This window comes from Salmo salar, chromosome ssa05, assembly GCF_905237065.1.
Source record: "Salmo salar chromosome ssa05, Ssal_v3.1, whole genome shotgun sequence".
In the NCBI taxonomy this organism is placed as follows: domain Eukaryota; kingdom Metazoa; phylum Chordata; class Actinopteri; order Salmoniformes; family Salmonidae; genus Salmo; species Salmo salar.
In genome coordinates this window covers 76,640,155-76,665,187 of record NC_059446.1, presented here as the reverse complement: position 1 = coordinate 76,665,187, position 25,033 = coordinate 76,640,155, and the positions used below count along the sequence as shown (strand labels likewise).

The 25,033-nt window shown below is 41.7% G+C and overlaps 1 protein-coding gene across 5 annotated transcripts in view; it reads right to left on the bottom strand.

Annotated features, from left to right (window-relative positions):
- Nucleotides 1–25,033, bottom strand: part of LOC106595355 (phospholipid-transporting ATPase ID) — an 85,619-nt gene that overhangs the window by 32,890 nt on the left and 27,696 nt on the right. For all 5 annotated transcript variants that reach the window (XR_006769986.1, XR_006769985.1, XM_045718945.1 and 2 more), the window contains 4 exons: nt 24,442–24,500; nt 24,111–24,224; nt 23,331–23,429; nt 21,903–21,964 (listed from right to left, as the gene is read on the bottom strand). Coding sequence is in view for 3 of the 5 variants with exons in the window: in XM_045718945.1 (XP_045574901.1) it covers nt 21,903–21,964; nt 23,331–23,429; nt 24,111–24,224; nt 24,442–24,500 (334 nt within the window). In the remaining 2 variants the exon portion in view is untranslated. The remainder of the gene's footprint in view (nt 1–21,902; nt 21,965–23,330; nt 23,430–24,110; nt 24,225–24,441; nt 24,501–25,033) is intronic.

Here is a 25,033-nt window from a genome sequence, read left to right as displayed (position 1 = left end):
AGTGTAGACTGGACTAGATAACTGTCTGTATTGCTGAGTGTACACTGGACTAGATGATTGTCTGTATTGCTGAGTGTAGACTAGACTAGAGGACTGTGTATTTCTGAGTGTAGACTGTACTAGATGAATGTCTGTTTTGCTGAGTGTAGACTGGACTAGAAAACTGTCTGTATTGCTGAGTGTATACTGGACTAGATAACTGTCTGAATTTCTGAGAGTAGACTGGACTAAAGGACTGTCTGTATTTCTGAGTGTAGACTGGACTAGAGGACTGTCTGTATTGCTGAGTGTAGACTGGACTAGATAACTGTCTGTATTTCTGAGTGTAGACTGTACAAGATGAATTTCTGTTTTGCTGAGTGTAGACTGGACTAGAAGACTGTCTGTATTGCTGAGTGTAGACTGGACTAGAGGACTGTCTGTATTGCTGAGTGCAGACTGGACTTGATAACTGTCTGTATTGTTGAGTATTCACTGGACTAGATGACTGTCTGTATTGCTGAGTGTAGACTGGACTAGAGGACTATCTGTATTTCTGAGTGTAGACTGTACTAGATGAATGTCTGTTTTGCTGAGTGTAGACTGGACTAGAAAACTGTCTGTATTGCTGAGTGTAGACTGGACTAGATAACTGTCTGAATTTCTGAGAGTAAACTGGACTAAAGGACTGTCTGTATTTCTGAGTGTAGACTGGACTAGAGGACTGTCTGTATTGCTGAGTGTAGACTGGACTAGATAACTGTCTGTATTTCTGAGTGTAGACTGTACAAGATGAATGTCTGTTTTGCTGAGTGTAGACTGGACTAGAAGACTGTCTGTATTGCTGAGTGTAGACTGGACTAGAGGACTGTCTGTATTGCTGAGTGTAGACTGGACTTGATAACTGTCTGTATTGCTGAGTATTCACTGGACTAGATGACTGTCTGTATTGCTGAGTGTAGACTGGACTAGAGGACTGTCTGTATTTCTGAGTGTAGACTGTACTAGATGAATGTCTGTTTTGCTGAGTGTAGACTGGACTAGATAACTGTCTGTATTGCTGAGTGTACACTGGACTAGATGACTGTCTGTATTGCTGAGTGTAGACTAGACTAGAGGACTGTGTATTTCTGAGTGTAGACTGTACTAGATGAATGTCTGTTTTGCTGAGTGTAGACTGGACTAGAAAACTGTCTGTATTGCTGAGTGTAGACTGGACTAGATAACTGTCTGAATTTCTGAGAGTAGACTGGACTAAAGGACTGTCTGTATTTCTGAGTGTAGACTGGACTAGAGGACTGTCTGTATTGCTGAGTGTAGACTGGACTAGATAACTGTCTGTATTTCTGAGTGTAGACTGTACAAGATGAATTTCTGTTTTGCTGAGTGTAGACTGGACTAGAAGACTGTCTGTATTGCTGAGTGTAGACTGGACTAGAGGACTGTCTGTATTGCTGAGTGCAGACTGGACTTGATAACTGTCTGTATTGTTGAGTATTCACTGGACTAGATGACTGTCTGTATTGCTGAGTGTAGACTGGACTAGAGGACTATCTGTATTTCTGAGTGTAGACTGTACTAGATGAATGTCTGTTTTGCTGAGTGTAGACTGGACTAGAAAACTGTCTGTATTGCTGAGTGTAGACTGGACTAGATAACTGTTTGAATTTCTGAGAGTAAACTGGACTAAAGGACTGTCTGTATTTCTGAGTGTAGACTGGACTAGAGGACTGTCTGTATTGCTGAGTGTAGACTGGACTAGAGGACTGTCTGTATTGCTGAGTGTAGACTGGACTAGATAACTGTCTGTATTTCTGAGTGTAGACTGTCCAAGATGAATGTCTGTTTTGCTGAGTGTAGACTGGACTAGAAGACTGTCTGTATTGCTGAGTGTAGACTGGACTAGAGGACTGTCTGTATTGCTGAGTGTAGACTGGACTTGATAACTGTCTGTATTGCTGAGTATTCACTGGACTAGATGACTGTCTGTATTGCTGAGTGTAGACTGGACTAGAGGACTGTCTGTATTTCTGAGTGTAGACTGTACTAGATGAATGTCTGTTTTGCTGAGTGTAGACTGGACTAGAAAACTGTCTGTATTGCTGAGTGTAGACTGGACTAGATAACTGTCTGTATTTCTGAGTGTAGACTGGAATAGATGACTGTCTGTATTTCTGAGTGTAGACTGTACTAGATGAATGTCTGTTTTGCTGAGTGAAGACTGGACTAGATAACTGTCTGTATTAATGAGTGTAGACTGGACTAAATGGCAGTCTGTATTGCTGAGTGTAGACTGGACTAGAAGAATGTCTATATTAATGAGTGTAGACTGGACTGGATGACTATTTGTATTGCTGATGGTAGACTGGACTAGATAACTGTCTGTATTAATCTGTGTAACCTGGACTAGATGACTGTCTGTATTTCTGAGTGTAGACTGGACTAGATAACTGTCTGTATTGCTGAGTGTAGACTGTACTAGATGAATGTCTGTATTGCTGATTGTAGACTGGACTAGATGTCTGTATTTATTGCTGAGTGTAAACTGGACTAGAGGACTGTCTGTATTGCTGAGTGTAGACTGGACTAGATGACTGTCTGTATTTCTGAGTGTAGACTGGACTAGAGGACTGTCTGTATTGCTGATGGTAGACTGGACTAGATAACTGTCTGTATTAATCTGTGTAACCTGGACTAGATGACTGTCTGTATTTCTGAGTGTAGACTGGACTAGATAACTGTCTGTATTGCTGAGTGTAGACTGTACTAGATGAATGTCTGTATTGCTGATTGTAGACTGGACCAGATGTCTGTATTTATTGCTGAGTGTAAACTGGTATAGAGGACTGTCTTTATTGCTGAGTGTAGACTGGACTAGAGGACTGTCTGTATTTCTGAGTGTAGACTGGACTAGAGGACTGTCTGTATTGCTGAGTGTAGACTGGACTAGACGACTGTCTGTATTGCTAATTGTAGACTGGACTAGATGTCTGTCTTTATTGCTGAGTGCACACTGGACTAGAGGACTGTCTGTATTGCTGAGTGTAGACTGGACTAGAGGACTGTCTGTATTTCTGAGTGTAGACTGGACTAGAGGACTGTCTGTATTGCTGAGTGTAGACTGGACTAGATAACTGTCTGTATTGCTGAGTGTACACTGGACTAGATGACTGTCTGTATTGCTGAGTGTAGACTGGACTAGAGGACTGTCTGTATTTCTGAGTGTAGACTGTACTAGATGAATGTCTGTTTTGCTGAGTGTAGACTGGACTAGAAAACTGTCTGTATTGCTGAGTGTAGACTGGACTAGATGACTGTCTGTATTTCTGAGTGTAGACTGTACTAGATGAATGTCTGTTTTGCTGAGTGAAGACTGGACTAGATAACTGTCTGTATTAATGAGTGTAGACTGGACTAGATGACAGTCTGTATTGCTGAGTGTAGACTGGACTAGAAGAATGTCTATATTAATGAGTGTAGACTGGACTGGATGACTATTTGTATTGCTGAGTGTAGACTGGACTAGATAACTGTCTGTATTAATCTGTGTAACCTGGACTAGATGACTGTCTGTATTGCTGAGTGTAGACTGTACTAGATGAATGTCTGTATCGCTGATTGTAGACTGGATTAGATGTCTGTATTTATTGCTGAGTGTAAACTGGACTAGAGGACTGTCTGTATTGCTGAGTGTAGACTGGATTAGAGGACTGTCTGTATTTCTGAGTGTAGACTGGACTAGAGGACTGTCTGTATTGCTGAGTGTAGACTGGACTAGAGGACTGTCTGTATTGCTAATTGTAGACTGGACTAGATGTCTGTCTTTATTGCTGAGTGCACACTGGACTAGATGACAGTCTGTACTGCTGAGTGTAGACTGGACTTGATCACTGTCTGTATTTCTGAGTGTAGACTGTACTAGATGAATGTCTGTATTGCTGACTGTAGACTGGACTAGATGTCTGTATTTGTTGCTGAGTGTAAACTGGACTAGAGGACTGTCTGTATTGCTGAGTGTAGACTGGACTAGAGGACTGTCTGTATTTCTGAGTGTAGACTGGACTAGAGAACTGTCTGTATTGCTGAGTGTAGACTGGACTAGAGGACTGTCTGTATTGCTGAGTGTAGACTGGACTAGATAACTGTCTGTATTGCTGAGTGTACACTGTACTAGATGAATGTCTGTTTTGCTGAGTGTAGACTGGACTAGAAAACTGTCTGTATTTCTGAGTGTAGACTGGAATAGATGAATGTCTGTATTGCTGAGTGTAGACTGGACTAGATAACTGTCTGTATTGCTGAGTGTAGACTGGACTAGATGACTGTCTGCACTGCTGAGCGAAGACTGGACTAGAAGACTGTCTGTATTGCTGAATGTAGAAAGAACTAGATGCCTGTCTGTATTGCTGAGTGTAGACTGGACTAGATGCCTGTCTTTATTGCTGAGTGGAGACTGGACTAGATGACTGTCTGTTTTGCTGATTGTAGACTGGACTAGAGGACTGTCTGTATTGCTGAGTGGAGACTGTACTAGATGAATGGCTGTGTGGCTGAGTGTAGACTGGACTAGATGTCTGTCATTATTGCTGAGTGTACACTGGACTAGATGTCTGTCTTTATTGCTGAGTGTAGACTGGACTAGATGAATGTCTGTATTGCTGAGTGTAGACTGTACTAGATGAATGGCTGTATTGCTGAGTGTAGACTGGACTAGATGAATGTCTGTATTTCTGAGTGTAGACTGTACTAGATGAATTGCTGTATTGCTGAGTGTAGACTGTACTGGATGAATGGCTGTATTGCTGAGTGTAGACTGTACTAGATGACTGTCTGTATTGCTGAGTGTAGACTGTACTAGATGAATGGCTGTATTGCTGAGTGTACACTGTACTAGATGAATGTCTGTATTGCTGAGTGTAGACTGGACTAGATGAATGTCTGTATTTTTGAGTGTAGACTGTACTAGATGAATTGCTGTATTGCTGAGTGTACACTGTACTAGATGAATGGCTGTATTGCTGAGTGTAGACTGTACTAGATGAATGGCTGTATTGCTGAGTGTAGACTGGACTAGATGAATGGCTGTATTGCTGAGTGTACACTGTACTAGATGAATGGCTGTATTGCTGAGTGTAGACTGTACTAGATGAATGGCTGTATTGCTGAGTGTAGACTGTACTAGATGAATGTCTGTATTTCTGAGTGTAGATTGTACTAGATGAATGTCTGTATTTCTGAGTGTAGACTGGACTAGAGGACTGTCTGTATTTCTGAGTGTAGACTGGACTAGATGACTGTCTATATTTCTGAGTGTAGACTGGACTAGAAAACTGTCTGTATTGCTGAGTGTAGACTGCAGTAGATAACCATCTGTATTGCTGAGTGTAGACTGGACTAGATGACTGTCTGTATTTCTGAGTGTAGACTAGACTAGAGGACTGTCTGCATTGCTGAGTGTAGACTGGACTAGAGGACTGTCTGTATTGCTGAGTGTAGACTGGACTAGATGACTGTCTGTATTGCTGAGTGTAGACTAGACTAGAGGACTGTGTATTTCTGAGTGTAGACTGTACTAGATGACTGTCTGTATTGCTGAGTGTAGACTAGACAAGAGGACTGTGTATTTCTGAGTGTAGACTGTACTAGATGAATGTCTGTTTTGCTGAGTGTAGACTGGACTAGAAAACTGTCTGTATTGCTGAGTGTAGACTGGACTAGATAACTGTCTGAATTTCTGAGAGTAGACTGGACTAAAGGACTGTCTGTATTTCTGAGTGTAGACTGGACTAGAGGACTGTCTGTATTGCTGAGTGTAGACTGGACTAGATAACTGTCTGTATTTCTGAGTGTAGACTGTACAAGATGAATGTCTGTTTTGCTGAGTGTAGACTGGACTAGAAGACTGTCTGTATTGCTGAGTGTAGACTGGACTAGAGGACTGTCTGTATTGCTGAGTGCAGACTGGACTTGATAACTGTCTGTATTGTTGAGTATTCACTGGACTAGATGACTGTCTGTATTGCTGAGTGTAGACTGGACTAGAGGACTATCTGTATTTCTGAGTGTAGACTGTACTAGATGAATGTCTGTTTTGCTGAGTGTAGACTGGACTAGAAAACTGTCTGTATTGCTGAGTGTAGACTGGACTAGATAACTGTCTGAATTTCTGAGAGTAAACTGGACTAAAGGACTGTCTGTATTTCTGAGTGTAGACTGGACTAGAGGACTGTCTGTATTGCTGAGTGTAGACTGGACTAGAGGACTGTCTGTATTGCTGAGTGTAGACTGGACTAGATAACTGTCTGTATTTCTGAGTGTAGACTGTACAAGATGAATGTCTGTTTTGCTGAGTGTAGACTGGACTAGAAGACTGTCTGTATTGCTGAGTGTAGACTGGACTAGAGGACTGTCTGTATTGCTGAGTGCAGACTGGACTTGATAACTGTCTGTATTGTTGAGTATTCACTGGACTAGATGACTGTCTGTATTGCTGAGTGTAGACTGGACTAGAGGACTATCTGTATTTCTGAGTGTAGACTGTACTAGATGAATGTCTGTTTTGCTGAGTGTAGACTGGACTAGAAAACTGTCTGTATTGCTGAGTGTAGACTGGACTAGATAACTGTCTGAATTTCTGAGAGTAAACTGGACTAAAGGACTGTCTGTATTTCTGAGTGTAGACTGGACTAGAGGACTGTCTGTATTGCTGAGTGTAGACTGGACTAGAGGACTGTCTGTATTGCTGAGTGTAGACTGGACTAGATAACTGTCTGTATTTCTGAGTGTAGACTGTACAAGATGAATGTCTGTTTTGCTGAGTGTAGACTGGACTAGAAGACTGTCTGTATTGCTGAGTGTAGACTGGACTAGAGGACTGTCTGTATTGCTGAGTGTAGACTGGACTTGATAACTGTCTGTATTGCTGAGTATTCACTGGACTAGATCACTGTCTGTTTTGCTGAGTGTAGACTGGAATAGAGGACTGTCTGTATTTCTGAGTGTAGACTGTACTAGATGAATGTCTGTTTTGCTGAGTTTAGACTGGACTAGAAAACTGTCTGTATTGCTGAGTGTAGACTGGACTAGATAACTGTCTGTATTTCTGAGTGTAGACTGGAATAGATGACTGTCTGTATTTCTGAGTGTAGACTGTACTAGATGAATGTCTGTTTTGCTGAGTGAAGACTGGACTAGATAACTGTCTGTATTAATGAGTGTAGACTGGACTAAATGACAGTCTGTATTGCTGAGTGTAGACTGGACTAGAAGAATGTCTATATTAATGAGTGTAGACTGGACTGGATGACTATTTGTATTGCTGATGGTAGACTGGACTAGATAACTGTCTGTATTAATCTGTGTAACCTGGACTAGATGACTGTCTGTATTGCTGAGTGTAGACTGTACTAGATGAATGTCTGTATTGCTGATTGTAGACTGGACTAGATGTCTGTATTAATTGCTGAGTGTAAACTGGACTAGAGGACTGTCTGTATTGCTGAGTGTAGACTGGACTAGATGACTGTCTGTATTGCTGAGTGTAGACTAGACTAGAGGACTGTGTATTTCTGAGTGTAGACTGTACTAGATGAATGTCTGTTTTGCTGAGTGTAGACTGGACTAGAAAACTGTCTGTATTGCTGAGTGTAGACTGGACTAGATAACTGTCTGAATTTCTGAGAGTAGACTGGACTAAAGGACTGTCTGTATTTCTGAGTGTAGACTGGACTAGAGGACTGTCTGTATTGCTGAGTGTAGACTGGACTAGATAACTGCCTGTATTTCTGAGTGTAGACTGTACAAGATGAATGTCTGTTTTGCTGAGTGTAGACTGGACTAGAAGACTGTCTGTATTGCTGAGTGTAGACTGGACTAGAGAACTGTCTGTATTGCTGAGTGCAGACTGGACTTGATAACTGTCTGTATTGTTGAGTATTCACTGGACTAGATGATTGTCTGTATTGCTGAGTGTAGACTGGACTAGAGGACTATCTGTATTTCTGAGTGTAGACTGTACTAGATGAATGTCTGTTTTGCTGAGTGTAGACTGGACTAGAAAACTGTCTGTATTGCTGAGTGTAGACTGGACTAGATAACTGTCTGAATTTCTGAGAGTAAACTGGACTAAAGGACTGTCTGTATTTCTGAGTGTAGACTGGACTAGAGGACTGTCTGTATTGCTGAGTGTAGACTGGACTAGAGGACTGTCTGTATTGCTGAGTGTAGACTGGACTAGATAACTGTCTGTATTTCTGAGTGTAGACTGTACAAGATGAATGTCTGTTTTGCTGAGTGTAGACTGGACTAGAAGACTGTCTGTATTGCTGAGTGTAGACTGGACTAGAGGACTGTCTGTATTGCTGAGTGTAGACTGGACTTGATAACTGTCTGTATTGCTGAGTATTCACTGGACTAGATGACTGTCTGTATTGCTGAGTGTAGACTGGACTAGAGGACTGTCTGTATTTCTGAGTGTAGACTGTACTAGATGAATGTCTGTTTTGCTGAGTGTAGACTGGACTAGAAAACTGTCTGTATTGCTGAGTGTAGACTGGACTAGATAACTGTCTGTATTTCTGAGTGTAGACTGGAATAGATGACTGTCTGTATTTCTGAGTGTAGACTGTACTAGATGAATGTCTGTTTTGCTGAGTGAAGACTGGACTAGATAACTGTCTGTATTTATTGCTGAGTGTAAACTGGACTAGAGGACTGTCTGTATTGCTGAGTGTAGACTGGACTAGATGACTGTCTGTATTTCTGAGTGTAGACTGGACTAGAGGACTGTCTGTATTGCTGATGGTAGACTGGACTAGATAACTGTCTGTATTAATCTGTGTAACCTGGACTAGATGACTGTCTGTATTTCTGAGTGTAGACTGGACTAGATAACTGTCTGTATTGCTGAGTGTAGACTGTACTAGATGAATGTCTGTATTGCTGATTGTAGACTGGACCAGATGTCTGTATTTATTGCTGAGTGTAAACTGGACTAGAGGACTGTCTGTATTGCTGAGTGTAGACTGGACTAGAGGACTGTCTTTATTTCTGAGTGTAGACTGGACTAGAGGACTGTCTGTATTGCTGAGTGTAGACTGGACTAGACGACTGTCTGTATTGCTAATTGTAGACTGGACTAGATGTCTGTCTTTATTGCTGAGTGCACACTGGACTAGAGGACTGTCTGTATTGCTGAGTGTAGACTGGACTAGAGGACTGTCTGTATTTCTGAGTGTAGACTGTACTAGATGAATGTCTGTTTTGCTGAGTGAAGACTGGACTAGATAACTGTCTGTATTAATGAGTGTAGACTGGACTAAATGACAGTCTGTATTGCTGAGTGTAGACTGGACTAGAAGAATGTCTATATTAATGAGTGTAGACTGGACTGGATGACTATTTGTATTGCTGATGGTAGACTGGACTAGATAACTGTCTGTATTAATCTGTGTAACCTGGACTAGATGACTGTCTGTATTGCTGAGTGTAGACTGTACTAGATGAATGTCTGTATTGCTGATTGTAGACTGGACTAGATGTCTGTATTAATTGCTGAGTGTAAACTGGACTAGAGGACTGTCTGTATTGCTGAGTGTAGACTGGACTAGATGACTGTCTGTATTGCTGAGTGTAGACTAGACTAGAGGACTGTGTGTTTCTGAGTGTAGACTGTACTAGATGACTGTCTGTATTGCTGAGTGTAGACTAGACTAGAGGACTGTGTATTTCTGAGTGTAGACTGTACTAGATGAATGTCTGTTTTGCTGAGTGTAGACTGGACTAGAAAACTGTCTGTATTGCTGAGTGTAGACTGGACTAGATAACTGTCTGAATTTCTGAGAGTAGACTGGACTAAAGGACTGTCTGTATTTCTGAGTGTAGACTGGACTAGAGGACTGTCTGTATTGCTGAGTGTAGACTGGACTAGATGACTGTCTGTATTTCTGAGTGTAGACTGGACTAGAGGACTGTCTGTATTGCTGATGGTAGACTGGACTAGATAACTGTCTGTATTAATCTGTGTAACCTGGACTAGATGACTGTCTGTATTTCTGAGTGTAGACTGGACTAGATAACTGTCTGTATTGCTGAGTGTAGACTGTACTAGATGAATGTCTGTATTGCTGATTGTAGACTGGACCAGATGTCTGTATTTATTGCTGAGTGTAAACTGGTATAGAGGACTGTCTTTATTGCTGAGTGTAGACTGGACTAGAGGACTGTCTGTATTTCTGAGTGTAGACTGGACTAGAGGACTGTCTGTATTGCTGAGTGTAGACTGGACTAGACGACTGTCTGTATTGCTAATTGTAGACTGGACTAGATGTCTGTCTTTATTGCTGAGTGCACACTGGACTAGAGGACTGTCTGTATTGCTGAGTGTAGACTGGACTAGAGGACTGTCTGTATTTCTGAGTGTAGACTGGACTAGAGGACTGTCTGTATTGCTGAGTGTAGACTGGACTAGATAACTGTCTGTATTGCTGAGTGTACACTGGACTAGATGACTGTCTGTATTGCTGAGTGTAGACTGGACTAGAGGACTGTCTGTATTTCTGAGTGTAGACTGTACTAGATGAATGTCTGTTTTGCTGAGTGTAGACTGGACTAGAAAACTGTCTGTATTGCTGAGTGTAGACTGGACTAGATGACTGTCTGTATTTCTGAGTGTAGACTGTACTAGATGAATGTCTGTTTTGCTGAGTGAAGACTGGACTAGATAACTGTCTGTATTAATGAGTGTAGACTGGACTAGATTACAGTCTGTATTGCTGAGTGTAGACTGGACTAGAAGAATGTCTATATTAATGAGTGTAGACTGGACTGGATGACTATTTGTATTGCTGAGTGTAGACTGGACTAGATAACTGTCTGTATTAATCTGTGTAACCTGGACTAGATGACTGTCTGTATTGCTGAGTGTAGACTGTACTAGATGAATGTCTGTATCGCTGATTGTAGACTGGATTAGATGTCTGTATTTATTGCTGAGTGTAAACTGGACTAGAGGACTGTCTGTATTGCTGAGTGTAGACTGGATTAGAGGACTGTCTGTATTTCTGAGTGTAGACTGGACTAGAGGACTGTCTGTATTGCTGAGTGTAGACTGGACTAGAGGACTGTCTGTATTGCTAATTGTAGACTGGACTAGATGTCTGTCTTTATTGCTGAGTGCACACTGGACTAGATGACAGTCTGTACTGCTGAGTGTAGACTGGACTTGATCACTGTCTGTATTTCTGAGTGTAGACTGTACTAGATGAATGTCTGTATTGCTGACTGTAGACTGGACTAGATGTCTGTATTTGTTGCTGAGTGTAAACTGGACTAGAGGACTGTCTGTATTGCTGAGTGTAGACTGGACTAGAGGACTGTCTGTATTTCTGAGTGTAGACTGGACTAGAGAACTGTCTGTATTGCTGAGTGTAGACTGGACTAGAGGACTGTCTGTATTGCTGAGTGTAGACTGGACTAGATAACTGTCTGTATTGCTGAGTGTACACTGTACTAGATGAATGTCTGTTTTGCTGAGTGTAGACTGGACTAGAAAACTGTCTGTATTTCTGAGTGTAGACTGGAATAGATGAATGTCTGTATTGCTGAGTGTAGACTGGACTAGATAACTGTCTGTATTGCTGAGTGTAGACTGGACTAGATGACTGTCTGCACTGCTGAGCGAAGACTGGACTAGAAGACTGTCTGTATTGCTGAATGTAGAAAGAACTAGATGCCTGTCTGTATTGCTGAGTGTAGACTGGACTAGATGCCTGTCTTTATTGCTGAGTGGAGACTGGACTAGATGACTGTCTGTTTTGCTGATTGTAGACTGGACTAGAGGACTGTCTGTATTGCTGAGTGGAGACTGTACTAGATGAATGGCTGTGTGGCTGAGTGTAGACTGGACTAGATGTCTGTCATTATTGCTGAGTGTACACTGGACTAGATGTCTGTCTTTATTGCTGAGTGTAGACTGGACTAGATGAATGTCTGTATTGCTGAGTGTAGACTGTACTAGATGAATGGCTGTATTGCTGAGTGTAGACTGGACTAGATGAATGTCTGTATTTCTGAGTGTAGACTGTACTAGATGAATGGCTGTATTGCTGAGTGTAGACTGTACTGGATGAATGGCTGTATTGCTGAGTGTAGACTGTACTAGATGAATGTCTGTATTGCTGAGTGTAGACTGTACTAGATGAATGGCTGTATTGCTGAGTGTACACTGTACTAGATGAATGTCTGTATTGCTGAGTGTAGACTGGACTAGATGAATGTCTGTATTTTTGAGTGTAGACTGTACTAGATGAATTGCTGTATTGCTGAGTGTACACTGTACTAGATGAATGGCTGTATTGCTGAGTGTAGACTGTACTAGATGAATGGCTGTATTGCTGAGTGTAGACTGGACTAGATGAATGGCTGTATTGCTGAGTGTACACTGTACTAGATGAATGGCTGTATTGCTGAGTGTAGACTGTACTAGATGAATGGCTGTATTGCTGAGTGTAGACTGTACTAGATGAATGTCTGTATTTCTGAGTGTAGATTGTACTAGATGAATGTCTGTATTTCTGAGTGTAGACTGGACTAGAGGACTGTCTGTATTTCTGAGTGTAGACTGGACTAGATGACTGTCTATATTTCTGAGTGTAGACTGGACTAGAAAACTGTCTGTATTGCTGAGTGTAGACTGCAGTAGATAACCATCTGTATTGCTGAGTGTAGACTGGACTAGATGACTGTCTGTATTTCTGAGTGTAGACTAGACTAGAGGACTGTCTGCATTGCTGAGTGTAGACTGGACTAGAGGACTGTCTGTATTGCTGAGTGTAGACTGGACTAGATGACTGTCTGTATTGCTGAGTGTAGACTAGACTAGAGGACTGTGTATTTCTGAGTGTAGACTGTACTAGATGACTGTCTGTATTGCTGAGTGTAGACTAGACAAGAGGACTGTGTATTTCTGAGTGTAGACTGTACTAGATGAATGTCTGTTTTGCTGAGTGTAGACTGGACTAGAAAACTGTCTGTATTGCTGAGTGTAGACTGGACTAGATAACTGTCTGAATTTCTGAGAGTAGACTGGACTAAAGGACTGTCTGTATTTCTGAGTGTAGACTGGACTAGAGGACTGTCTGTATTGCTGAGTGTAGACTGGACTAGATAACTGTCTGTATTTCTGAGTGTAGACTGTACAAGATGAATGTCTGTTTTGCTGAGTGTAGACTGGACTAGAAGACTGTCTGTATTGCTGAGTGTAGACTGGACTAGAGGACTGTCTGTATTGCTGAGTGCAGACTGGACTTGATAACTGTCTGTATTGTTGAGTATTCACTGGACTAGATGACTGTCTGTATTGCTGAGTGTAGACTGGACTAGAGGACTATCTGTATTTCTGAGTGTAGACTGTACTAGATGAATGTCTGTTTTGCTGAGTGTAGACTGGACTAGAAAACTGTCTGTATTGCTGAGTGTAGACTGGACTAGATAACTGTCTGAATTTCTGAGAGTAAACTGGACTAAAGGACTGTCTGTATTTCTGAGTGTAGACTGGACTAGAGGACTGTCTGTATTGCTGAGTGTAGACTGGACTAGAGGACTGTCTGTATTGCTGAGTGTAGACTGGACTAGATAACTGTCTGTATTTCTGAGTGTAGACTGTACAAGATGAATGTCTGTTTTGCTGAGTGTAGACTGGACTAGAAGACTGTCTGTATTGCTGAGTGTAGACTGGACTAGAGGACTGTCTGTATTGCTGAGTGCAGACTGGACTTGATAACTGTCTGTATTGTTGAGTATTCACTGGACTAGATGACTGTCTGTATTGCTGAGTGTAGACTGGACTAGAGGACTATCTGTATTTCTGAGTGTAGACTGTACTAGATGAATGTCTGTTTTGCTGAGTGTAGACTGGACTAGAAAACTGTCTGTATTGCTGAGTGTAGACTGGACTAGATAACTGTCTGAATTTCTGAGAGTAAACTGGACTAAAGGACTGTCTGTATTTCTGAGTGTAGACTGGACTAGAGGACTGTCTGTATTGCTGAGTGTAGACTGGACTAGAGGACTGTCTGTATTGCTGAGTGTAGACTGGACTAGATAACTGTCTGTATTTCTGAGTGTAGACTGTACAAGATGAATGTCTGTTTTGCTGAGTGTAGACTGGACTAGAAGACTGTCTGTATTGCTGAGTGTAGACTGGACTAGAGGACTGTCTGTATTGCTGAGTGTAGACTGGACTTGATAACTGTCTGTATTGCTGAGTATTCACTGGACTAGATCACTGTCTGTTTTGCTGAGTGTAGACTGGAATAGAGGACTGTCTGTATTTCTGAGTGTAGACTGTACTAGATGAATGTCTGTTTTGCTGAGTTTAGACTGGACTAGAAAACTGTCTGTATTGCTGAGTGTAGACTGGACTAGATAACTGTCTGTATTTCTGAGTGTAGACTGGAATAGATGACTGTCTGTATTTCTGAGTGTAGACTGTACTAGATGAATGTCTGTTTTGCTGAGTGAAGACTGGACTAGATAACTGTCTGTATTAATGAGTGTAGACTGGACTAAATGACAGTCTGTATTGCTGAGTGTAGACTGGACTAGAAGAATGTCTATATTAATGAGTGTAGACTGGACTGGATGACTATTTGTATTGCTGATGGTAGACTGGACTAGATAACTGTCTGTATTAATCTGTGTAACCTGGACTAGATGACTGTCTGTATTGCTGAGTGTAGACTGTACTAGATGAATGTCTGTATTGCTGATTGTAGACTGGACTAGATGTCTGTATTAATTGCTGAGTGTAAACTGGACTAGAGGACTGTCTGTATTGCTGAGTGTAGACTGGACTAGATGACTGTCTGTATTGCTGAGTGTAGACTAGACTAGAGGACTGTGTGTTTCTGAGTGTAGACTGTACTAGATGACTGTCTGTATTGCTGAGTGTAGACTAGACTAGAGGACTGTGTATTTCTGAGTGTAGACTGTACTAGATGAATGTCTGTTTTGCTGAGTGTAGACTGGACTAGAAAACTGTCTGTATTGCTGAGTGTAGACTGGACTAGATAACTGTCTGAATTTCTGAGAGTAGACTGGACTAAAGGACTGTCTGTATTTCTGAGTGTAGACTGGACTAGAGGACTGTCTGTATTGCTGAGTGTAGACTGGACTAGATAACTGCCTGTATTTCTGAGTGTAGACTGTACAAGATGAATGTCTGTTTTGCTGAGTGTAGACTGGACTAGAAGACTGTCTGTATTGCTGAGTGTAGACTGGACTAGAGAACTGTCTGTATTGCTGAGTGCAGACTGGACTTGATAACTGTCTGTATTGTTGAGTATTCACTGGACTAGATGATTGTCTGTATTGCTGAGTGTAGACTGGACTAGAGGACTATCTGTATTTCTGAGTGTAGACTGTACTAGATGAATGTCTGTTTTGCTGAGTGTAGACTGGACTAGAAAACTGTCTGTATTGCTGAGTGTAGACTGGACTAGATAACTGTCTGAATTTCTGAGAGTAAACTGGACTAAAGGACTGTCTGTATTTCTGAGTGTAGACTGGACTAGAGGACTGTCTGTATTGCTGAGTGTAGACTGGACTAGAGGACTGTCTGTATTGCTGAGTGTAGACTGGACTAGATAACTGTCTGTATTTCTGAGTGTAGACTGTACAAGATGAATGTCTGTTTTGCTGAGTGTAGACTGGACTAGAAGACTGTCTGTATTGCTGAGTGTAGACTGGACTAGAGGACTGTCTGTATTGCTGAGTGTAGACTGGACTTGATAACTGTCTGTATTGCTGAGTATTCACTGGACTAGATGACTGTCTGTATTGCTGAGTGTAGACTGGACTAGAGGACTGTCTGTATTTCTGAGTGTAGACTGTACTAGATGAATGTCTGTTTTGCTGAGTGTAGACTGGACTAGAAAACTGTCTGTATTGCTGAGTGTAGACTGGACTAGATAACTGTCTGTATTTCTGAGTGTAGACTGGAATAGATGACTGTCTGTATTTCTGAGTGTAGACTGTACTAGATGAATGTCTGTTTTGCTGAGTGAAGACTGGACTAGATAACTGTCTGTATTTATTGCTGAGTGTAAACTGGACTAGAGGACTGTCTGTATTGCTGAGTGTAGACTGGACTAGATGACTGTCTGTATTTCTGAGTGTAGACTGGACTAGAGGACTGTCTGTATTGCTGATGGTAGACTGGACTAGATAACTGTCTGTATTAATCTGTGTAACCTGGACTAGATGACTGTCTGTATTTCTGAGTGTAGACTGGACTAGATAACTGTCTGTATTGCTGAGTGTAGACTGTACTAGATGAATGTCTGTATTGCTGATTGTAGACTGGACCAGATGTCTGTATTTATTGCTGAGTGTAAACTGGACTAGAGGACTGTCTGTATTGCTGAGTGTAGACTGGACTAGAGGACTGTCTTTATTTCTGAGTGTAGACTGGACTAGAGGACTGTCTGTATTGCTGAGTGTAGACTGGACTAGAAGACTGTCTGTATTGCTAATTGTAGACTGGACTAGATGTCTGTCTTTATTGCTGAGTGCACACTGGACTAGAGGACTGTCTGTATTGCTGAGTGTAGACTGGACTAGAGGACTGTCTGTATTTCTGAGTGTAGACTGTACTAGATGAATGTCTGTTTTGCTGAGTGAAGACTGGACTAGATAACTGTCTGTATTAATGAGTGTAGACTGGACTAAATGACAGTCTGTATTGCTGAGTGTAGACTGGACTAGAAGAATGTCTATATTAATGAGTGTAGACTGGACTGGATGACTATTTGTATTGCTGATGGTAGACTGGACTAGATAACTGTCTGTATTAATCTGTGTAACCTGGACTAGATGACTGTCTGTATTGCTGAGTGTAGACTGTACTAGATGAATGTCTGTATTGCTGATTGTAGACTGGACTAGATGTCTGTATTAATTGCTGAGTGTAAACTGGACTAGAGGACTGTCTGTATTGCTGAGTGTAGACTGGACTAGATGACTGTCTGTATTGCTGAGTGTAGACTAGACTAGAGGACTGTGTGTTTCTGAGTGTAGACTGTACTAGATGACTGTCTGTATTGCTGAGTGTAGACTAGACTAGAGGACTGTGTATTTCAGAGTGTAGACTGTACTAGATGAATGTCTGTTTTGCTGAGTGTAGACTGGACTAGAAAACTGTCTGTATTGCTGAGTGTAGACTGGACTAGATAACTGTCTGAATTTCTGAGAGTAGACTGGACTAAAGGACTGTCTGTATTTCTGAGTGTAGACTGGACTAGAGGACTGTCTGTATTGCTGAGTGTAGACTGGACTAGATAACTGCCTGTATTCCTGAGTGTAGACTGTACAAGATGAATGTCTGTTTTGCTGAGTGTAGACTGGACTAGAAGACTGTCTGTATTGCTGAGTGTAGACTGGACTAGAGAACTGTCTGTATTGCTGAGTGCAGACTGGACTTGATAACTGTCTGTATTGTTGAGTATTCACTGGACTAGATGATTGTCTGTATTGCTGAGTGTAGACTGGACTAGAGGACTATCTGTATTTCTGAGTGTAGACTGTACTAGATGAATGTCTGTTTTGCTGAGTGTAGACTGGACTAGAAAACTGTCTGTATTGCTGAGTGTAGACTGGACTAGATAACTGTCTGAATTTCTGAGAGTAAACTGGACTAAAGGACTGTCTGTATTTCTGAGTGTAGACTGGACTAGAGGACTGTCTGTATTGCTGAGTGTAGACTGGACTAGAGGACTGTCTGTATTGCTGAGTGTAGACTGGACTAGATAACTGTCTGTATTTCTGAGTGTAGACTGTACAAGATGAATGTCTGTTTTGCTGAGTGTAGACTGGACTAGAAGACTGTCTGTATTGCTGAGTGTAGACTGGACTAGAGGACTGTCTGTATTGCTGAGTGTAGACTGGACTTGATAACTGTCTGTATTGCTGAGTATTCACTGGACTAGATGACTGTCTGTATTGCTGAGTGTAGACTGGACTAGAGGACTGTCTGTATTTCTGAGTGTAGACTGTACTAGATGAATGTCTGTTTTGCTGAGTGTAGACTGGACTAGAAAACTGTCTGTATTGCTGAGTGTAGACTGGACTAGATAACTGTCTGTATTTCTGAGTGTAGACTGGAATAGATGACTGTCTGTATTTCTGAGTGTAGACTGTACTAGATGAATGTCTGTTTTGCTGAGTGAAGACTGGACTAGATAACTGTCTGTATTTATTGCTGAGTGTAAACTGGACTAGAGGACTGTCTGTATTGCTGAGTGTAGACTGGACTAGATGACTGTCTGTATTTCTGAGTGTAGACTGGACTAGAGGACTGTCTGTATTGCTGATGGTAGACTGGACTAGATAACTGTCTGTATTAATCTGTGTAACCTGGACTAGATGACTGTCTGTATTTCTGAGTGTAGACTGGACTAGATAACTGTCTGTATTGCTGAGTGTAGACTGTACTAGATGAATGTCTGTATTGCTGAGTGTAGACTGGACCAGATGTCTGTATTTATTGCTGAGTGTAAACTGGACTAGAGGACTGTCTGTATTGCTGAGTGTAGACTGGACTAGAGGACTGTCTTTATTTCTGAGTGTAGACTGGACTAGAGGACTGTCTGTATTGCTGAGTGTAGACTGGACTAGACGACTGTCTGTATTGCTAATTGTAGACTGGACTAGATGTCTGTCTTTATTGCTGAGTGCACACTGGACTAGAGGACTGTCTGTATTGCTGAGTGTAGACTGGACTAGAGGACTGTCTGTATTTCTGAGTGTAGACTGGACTAGAGGACTGTCTGTATTGCTGAGTGTAGACTGGACTAGAGGACTGTCTGTATTGCTGAGTGTAGACTGGACTAGATAACTGTCTGTATTGCTGAGTGTACACTGGACTAGATGACTGTCTGTATTGCTGAGTGTAGACTGGACTAGAGGACTGTCTGTATTTCTGAGTGTAGATTGTACTAGATGAATGTCTGTATTTCTGAGTGTAGACTGGACTAGAGGACTGTCTGTATTTCTGAGTGTAGACTGGACTAGATGAATGGCTGTATTTCTGAGTGTAGACTGTACTAGATGAATGGCTGTATTTCTGAGTGTAGACTGGACTAGATGAATGGCTGTATTGCTGAGTGTACACTGTACCAGATGTCTGTCATTATTGCTGAGTGTAGACTGTACTAGATAACTGTCTGTATTGCTGAGTGTACACTGTACTAGATGAATGGCTGTATTTCTGAGTGTAGACTGGACTAGAGGACTGTCTGTATTTCTGAGTGTAGACTGGACTAGATGAATGGCTGTATTTCTGAGTGTAGACTGTACTAGATGAATGTCTGTTTTGCTGAGTGTAGACTGGACTAGAAAACTGTCTGTATTGCTGAGTGTAGACTGGACTAGATAACTGTCTGTATTTCTGAGTGTAGACTGGAATAGATGACTGTCTGTATTTCTGAGTGTAGACTGTACTAGATGAATGTCTGTTTTGCTGAGTGAAGACTGGACTAGATAACTGTCTGTATTAATGAGTGTAGACTGGACTAAATGACAGTCTGTATTGCTGAGTGTAGACTGGACTAGAAGAATGTCTATATTAATGAGTGTAGACTGGACTGGATGACTATTTGTATTGCTGATGGTAGACTGGACTAGATAACTGTCTGTATTAATCTGTGTAACCTGGACTAGATGACTGTCTGTATTTCTGAGTGTAGACTGTACTAGATGAATGTCTGTTTTGCTGAGTGAAGACTGGACTAGATAACTGTCTGTATTAATGAGTGTAGACTGGACTAGATGACAGTCTGTATTGCTGAGTGTAGACTGGACTAGAAGAATGTCTATATTAATGAGTGTAGACTGGACTGGATGACTATTTGTATTGCTGAGTGTAGACTGGACTAGATAACTGTCTGTATTAATCTGTGTAACCTGGACTAGATGACTGTCTGTATTGCTGAGTGTAGACTGTACTAGATGAATGTCTGTATTGCTGATTGTAGACTGGACTAGATGTCTGTATTTATTGCTGAGTGTAAACTGGACTAGAGGACTGTCTGTATTGCTGAGTGTAGACTGGACTAGAGGACTGTCTGTATTTCTGAGTGTAGACTGGACTAGAGGACTGTCTGTATTGCTGAGTGTAGACTGGACTAGAGGACTGTCTGTATTGCTAATTGTAGACTGGACTAGATGTCTGTCTTTATTGCTGAGTGCACACTGGACTAGATGACTGTCTGTACTGCTGAGTGTAGACTGGACTTGATCACTGTCTGTATTTCTGAGTGTAGACTGTACTAGATGAATGTCTGTATTGCTGACTGTAGACTGGACTAGATGTCTGTATTTGTTGCTGAGTGTAAACTGGACTAGAGGACTGTCTGTATTGCTGAGTGTAGACTGGACTAGAGGACTGTCTGTATTTCTGAGTGTAGACTGGACTAGAGGACTGTCTGTATTGCTGAGTGTAGACTGGACTAGAGGACTGTCTGTATTGCTGAGTGTAGACTGGACTAGATAACTGTCTGTATTGCTGAGTGTACACTGTACTAGATGAATGTCTGTTTTGCTGAGTGTAGACTGGACTAGAAAACTGTCTGTATTTCTGAGTGTAGACTGGAATAGATGAATGTCTGTATTGCTGAGTGTAGACTGGACTAGATAACTGTCTGTATTGCTGAGTGTAGACTGGACTAGATGACTGTCTGCACTGCTGAGCGAAGACTGGACTAGAAGACTGTCTGTATTGCTGAATGTAGAAAGAACTAGATGCCTGTCTGTATTGCTGAGTGTAGACTGGACTAGATGCCTGTCTTTATTGCTGAGTGGAGACTGGACTAGATGACTGTCTGTTTTGCTGATTGTAGACTGGACTAGAGGACTGTCTGTATTGCTGAGTGGAGACTGTACTAGATGAATGGCTGTGTGGCTGAGTGTAGACTGGACTAGATGTCTGTCATTATTGCTGAGTGTACACTGGACTAGATGTCTGTCTTTATTGCTGAGTGTAGACTGGACTAGATGAATGTCTGTATTGCTGAGTGTAGACTGTACTAGATGAATGGCTCTATTGCTGAGTGTAGACTGGACTAGATGAATGTCTGTATTTCTGAGTGTAGACTGTACTAGATGAATGGCTGTATTGCTGAGTGTAGACTGTACTAGATGAATGGCTGTATTGCTGAGTGTAGACTGTACTAGATGAATGGCTGTATTGCTGAGTGTAGACTGGACTAGATGAATGGCTGTATTGCTGAGTGTACACTGTACTAGATGAATGGCTGTATTGCTGAGTGTAGACTGTACTAGATGAATGGCTGTATTGCTGAGTGTAGACTGTACTAGATGAATGTCTGTATTTCTGAGTGTAGATTGTACTAGATGAATGTCTGTATTTCTGAGTGTAGACTGGACTAGAGGACTGTCTGTATTTCTGAGTGTAGACTGGACTAGATGAATGGCTGTATTTCTGAGTGTAGACTGTACTAGATGAATGGCTGTATTTCTGAGTGTAGACTGGACTAGATGAATGGCTGTATTGCTGAGTGTACACTGTACCAGATGTCTGTCATTATTGCTGAGTGTAGACTGTACTAGATAACTGTCTGTATTGCTGAGTGTACACTGTACTAGATGAATGGCTGTATTTCTGAGTGTAGACTGGACTAGATGAATGGCTGTATTGCTGAGTGTAGACTGGACTAGATGAATGGCTGTATTGCTGAGTGTAGACTGTACTAGATAACTGTCTGTATTGCTGAGTGTACACTGTACTAGATGAATGTCTGTATTTCTGAGTGTAGACTGGACTAGAGGACTGTCTGTATTTCTGAGTGTAGACTGGACTAGATGAATGGCTGTATTGCTGAGTGTAGACTGGACTAGAGGAGACTTACGAGCCGTGGATGACGACCTGAGACTGCCGGTTGTTCACCTGGTTGTCACTCTTGTGACGGAACTGAAGGAGAAGAATTGACATGGATTTTCTCCAAATATGATGTGTTTTGAATAGTGTAAGTTAGGACTGGTACAATTATCAACCAACAATTACGGACAATAACTTCAAAATAATAGTCATGATCATCTTAAGACATGTATTTTAGGAGACGGGGCGTTCAACTTTATATTCAACTAGATACAGTTCACCCAATAGCAGTTCTTCATTTTACATGAAGTGGGTAAAGTTGGTAATCATTTTACATGAAGTGGGTAAAGTTGGTAATCATTTTACATGAAGTGGGTAAAGTTGGTAATCATTTTACATGAAGTGGGTAAAGTTGGTAATCATTTTACATGAAGTGGGTAAAGTTGGTCATCGTTTTACGAGCAGAAAGGCACAGTCGGGAGAAGCTTCATTTTCCAAAGTTCCAAACTGTCAGAACCATTTGTTTTTTGCGTCTGTAAAATGTGCTATTACATACCTAATGATTACAACACAGCTTTGGTTAAACCCCTGTCTCAAAAACAAATGGTTCTGACAGTTTGGAACTTTGGAAAATGAAGCTTCTCCCAACTGTGCCTTTCTGCTCGTAAAACGATGACCAACTTTACCCACTTCATGTAAAATGATTACCAACTTTACCCACTTCATGTAAAATGATTACCAACTTTACCCACTTCATGTAAAATGATTACCAACTTTACCCACTTTATGTAAAATGATGACCAACTTTACCCACTTCATGTAAAATGATGACCAACTTTACCCACTTCATGTAAAATGATTACCAACTTTACCCACTTCATGTAAAATGATTACCAACTTTACCCACTTCATGTAAAATGATTACCAACTTTACCCACTTCATGTAAAATGATGACCAACTTTACCCACTTCATGTAAAATGATGACCAACTTTACCCACTTCATGTAAAATGATGACCAACTTTACCCACTTCATGTAAAATGATTACCAACTTTACCCACTTCATGTAAAATGATTACCAACTTTACCCACTTCATGTAAAATGATGACCAACTTTACCCACTTCATGTAAAATGATTACCAACTTTACCCACTTCATGTAAAATGATTACCAACTTTACCCACTTCATGTAAAATGATGACCAACTTTACCCACTTCATGTAAAATGATGACCAACTTTACCCACTTCATTTAAAATGATGACCAACTTTACCCACTTCATGAAAAATGATACAACACAGCTTTGGTCAAACCCCTCTCCCTCTCTTGGGTGAACTGTATCTAGTAATTTCGGTTGAATAAAGATTATTCAACCAAAATTACAATTATTATAATAACCATTTTCACAGCCCTAGTGTGTGTTTGTGTGTGTGTGTGTGTCTGAGAAAGACACTCACGTAGTCGTCGGTGGCATCCTTTACTGCAGTGATGCTGAGCACCAGGACTAAAGGCACTATGGTGGTGAACCAGGAGAGAGATGAGATCTGAGGAATCAACTGGAGAGAGAGAGAGAGAGAGGGGGGGAGAGAGAGGGAGAGAGAGGGAGAGAGAGAGAGAGAGGGAGAGAGAGCGAGGGAGGGAGAGAGAGAGAGAGGGGGAGGGAGGGATAGAGAGAGGGAGAGAGAGAGAGAGGGAGGGAGAGAGGGAGCGAGAGGGAGGGAGAGATAGAAAGGGAGAGAGGGGGGGATAGAGGGAGAGAGATACAGGGAGGGAGGGAGAGAAAAAGGAGAGAGAGAGAGGGAGGGAGAGAGAGAGAAAGGGAGAGGTAGGGAGAGAGAGAGGAGGGAGGAAGGGGAGAGAGAGGGAAACAGAGAGAGAGGGAGGGGGCAGGAGGAAGGAGAGGGAGGGAGCGAGAGAGGGAAAAAGAGAGCGGTAGGGGGCAGGAGAAAGGGGAGGGAGGAAGAGAGAGAGGAGGGAGGAAGGGGAGAGAAAGAGAGGAGAGCGAGAGTGGGATGGAGGTAAAACAAAGAAAGAGAACAAAGCAGTCTCTACGATGTACCTGCTGTGTCCTTCAGTGTGGTGAAAACTTATAGCCTCACTCTCTCCTCTCCCCACTCATCTCCACCCCATCCCCCTTTACATCATCCCTGTCTTCACTTCATCTCCCTCCATTGCTTTATCCCCGTCTCTCTCTGCCCTCCCCATACCTCCACTTCCTCTCCCTGCTTCCATCTTACCTGCAGTATGAGCAGAAAGAGGAAGTAGGTGTTGGCCACTTCCTGGAACTGTTCAAACAGGTTGACGGGCAGAAAGGTGATGACGTTGTACTTAGACGTCATAATACAGTTACTCTGAGAGAGACAGAGAGAGAGAGAGACAGCGACAGAGAGAGAGAGAGAGAGAGAGAGAGAGAGAGAGAGAGAGAGAGAGAGAGAGAGAGATAAAGAGAAATAAAGAGAGATAAAGAGAAAAATAATGTTGGTCTATGATTTGTCATGTAATGTACTTAAACATAAATACACATATATAATCATGTACGCACACAAACACACAAACTATCTCTCTTACCGCATACTGAAACTTGTCGTTGTATTCTCTGTCATTGGCCCGGACCCTCCTCTCCTCCTCTGGTGAAACACACACACAACACAACTGTGAGACAGACAACACATAACTTTGAATAACACAACTCTGAAACATCTTAACCCAAAATATCTTTGGGATAACACACAGATTCCCTGCCAGGGACCTTGCCTTTGTGTGTGTGTTTGTAAGAGGGTGATTATCCCAGGCTGACTCCCACGCCGAGTCAATATCACTAATTCATCAATACAGATGTTCTATGTTAATTTGATCTCTCTGTTGTCACAGGGAATTTTCCTGTGCAGCAGGAAAGGCACATTTTCAGTGTATTCAAGGTCTAAAAAAGCTTCTAAAATGTTGTAATTTCCACTTTAAAATGTCAGAGTTAACGAAAAATGTATCAACCCCTACAAAAATGTATTATAATTTACATAATAATTCACATTTCCTGTTGCTGCAGGATTATTGTCCTGCTGTGAGAAACTGTTCAGATTAAGATAGAACATCTGTAACTGTGTTGGACAGAAAAAGAGAGATGGAGAGAGGTTGATTAAGCCTATCTAATTTACATATACAG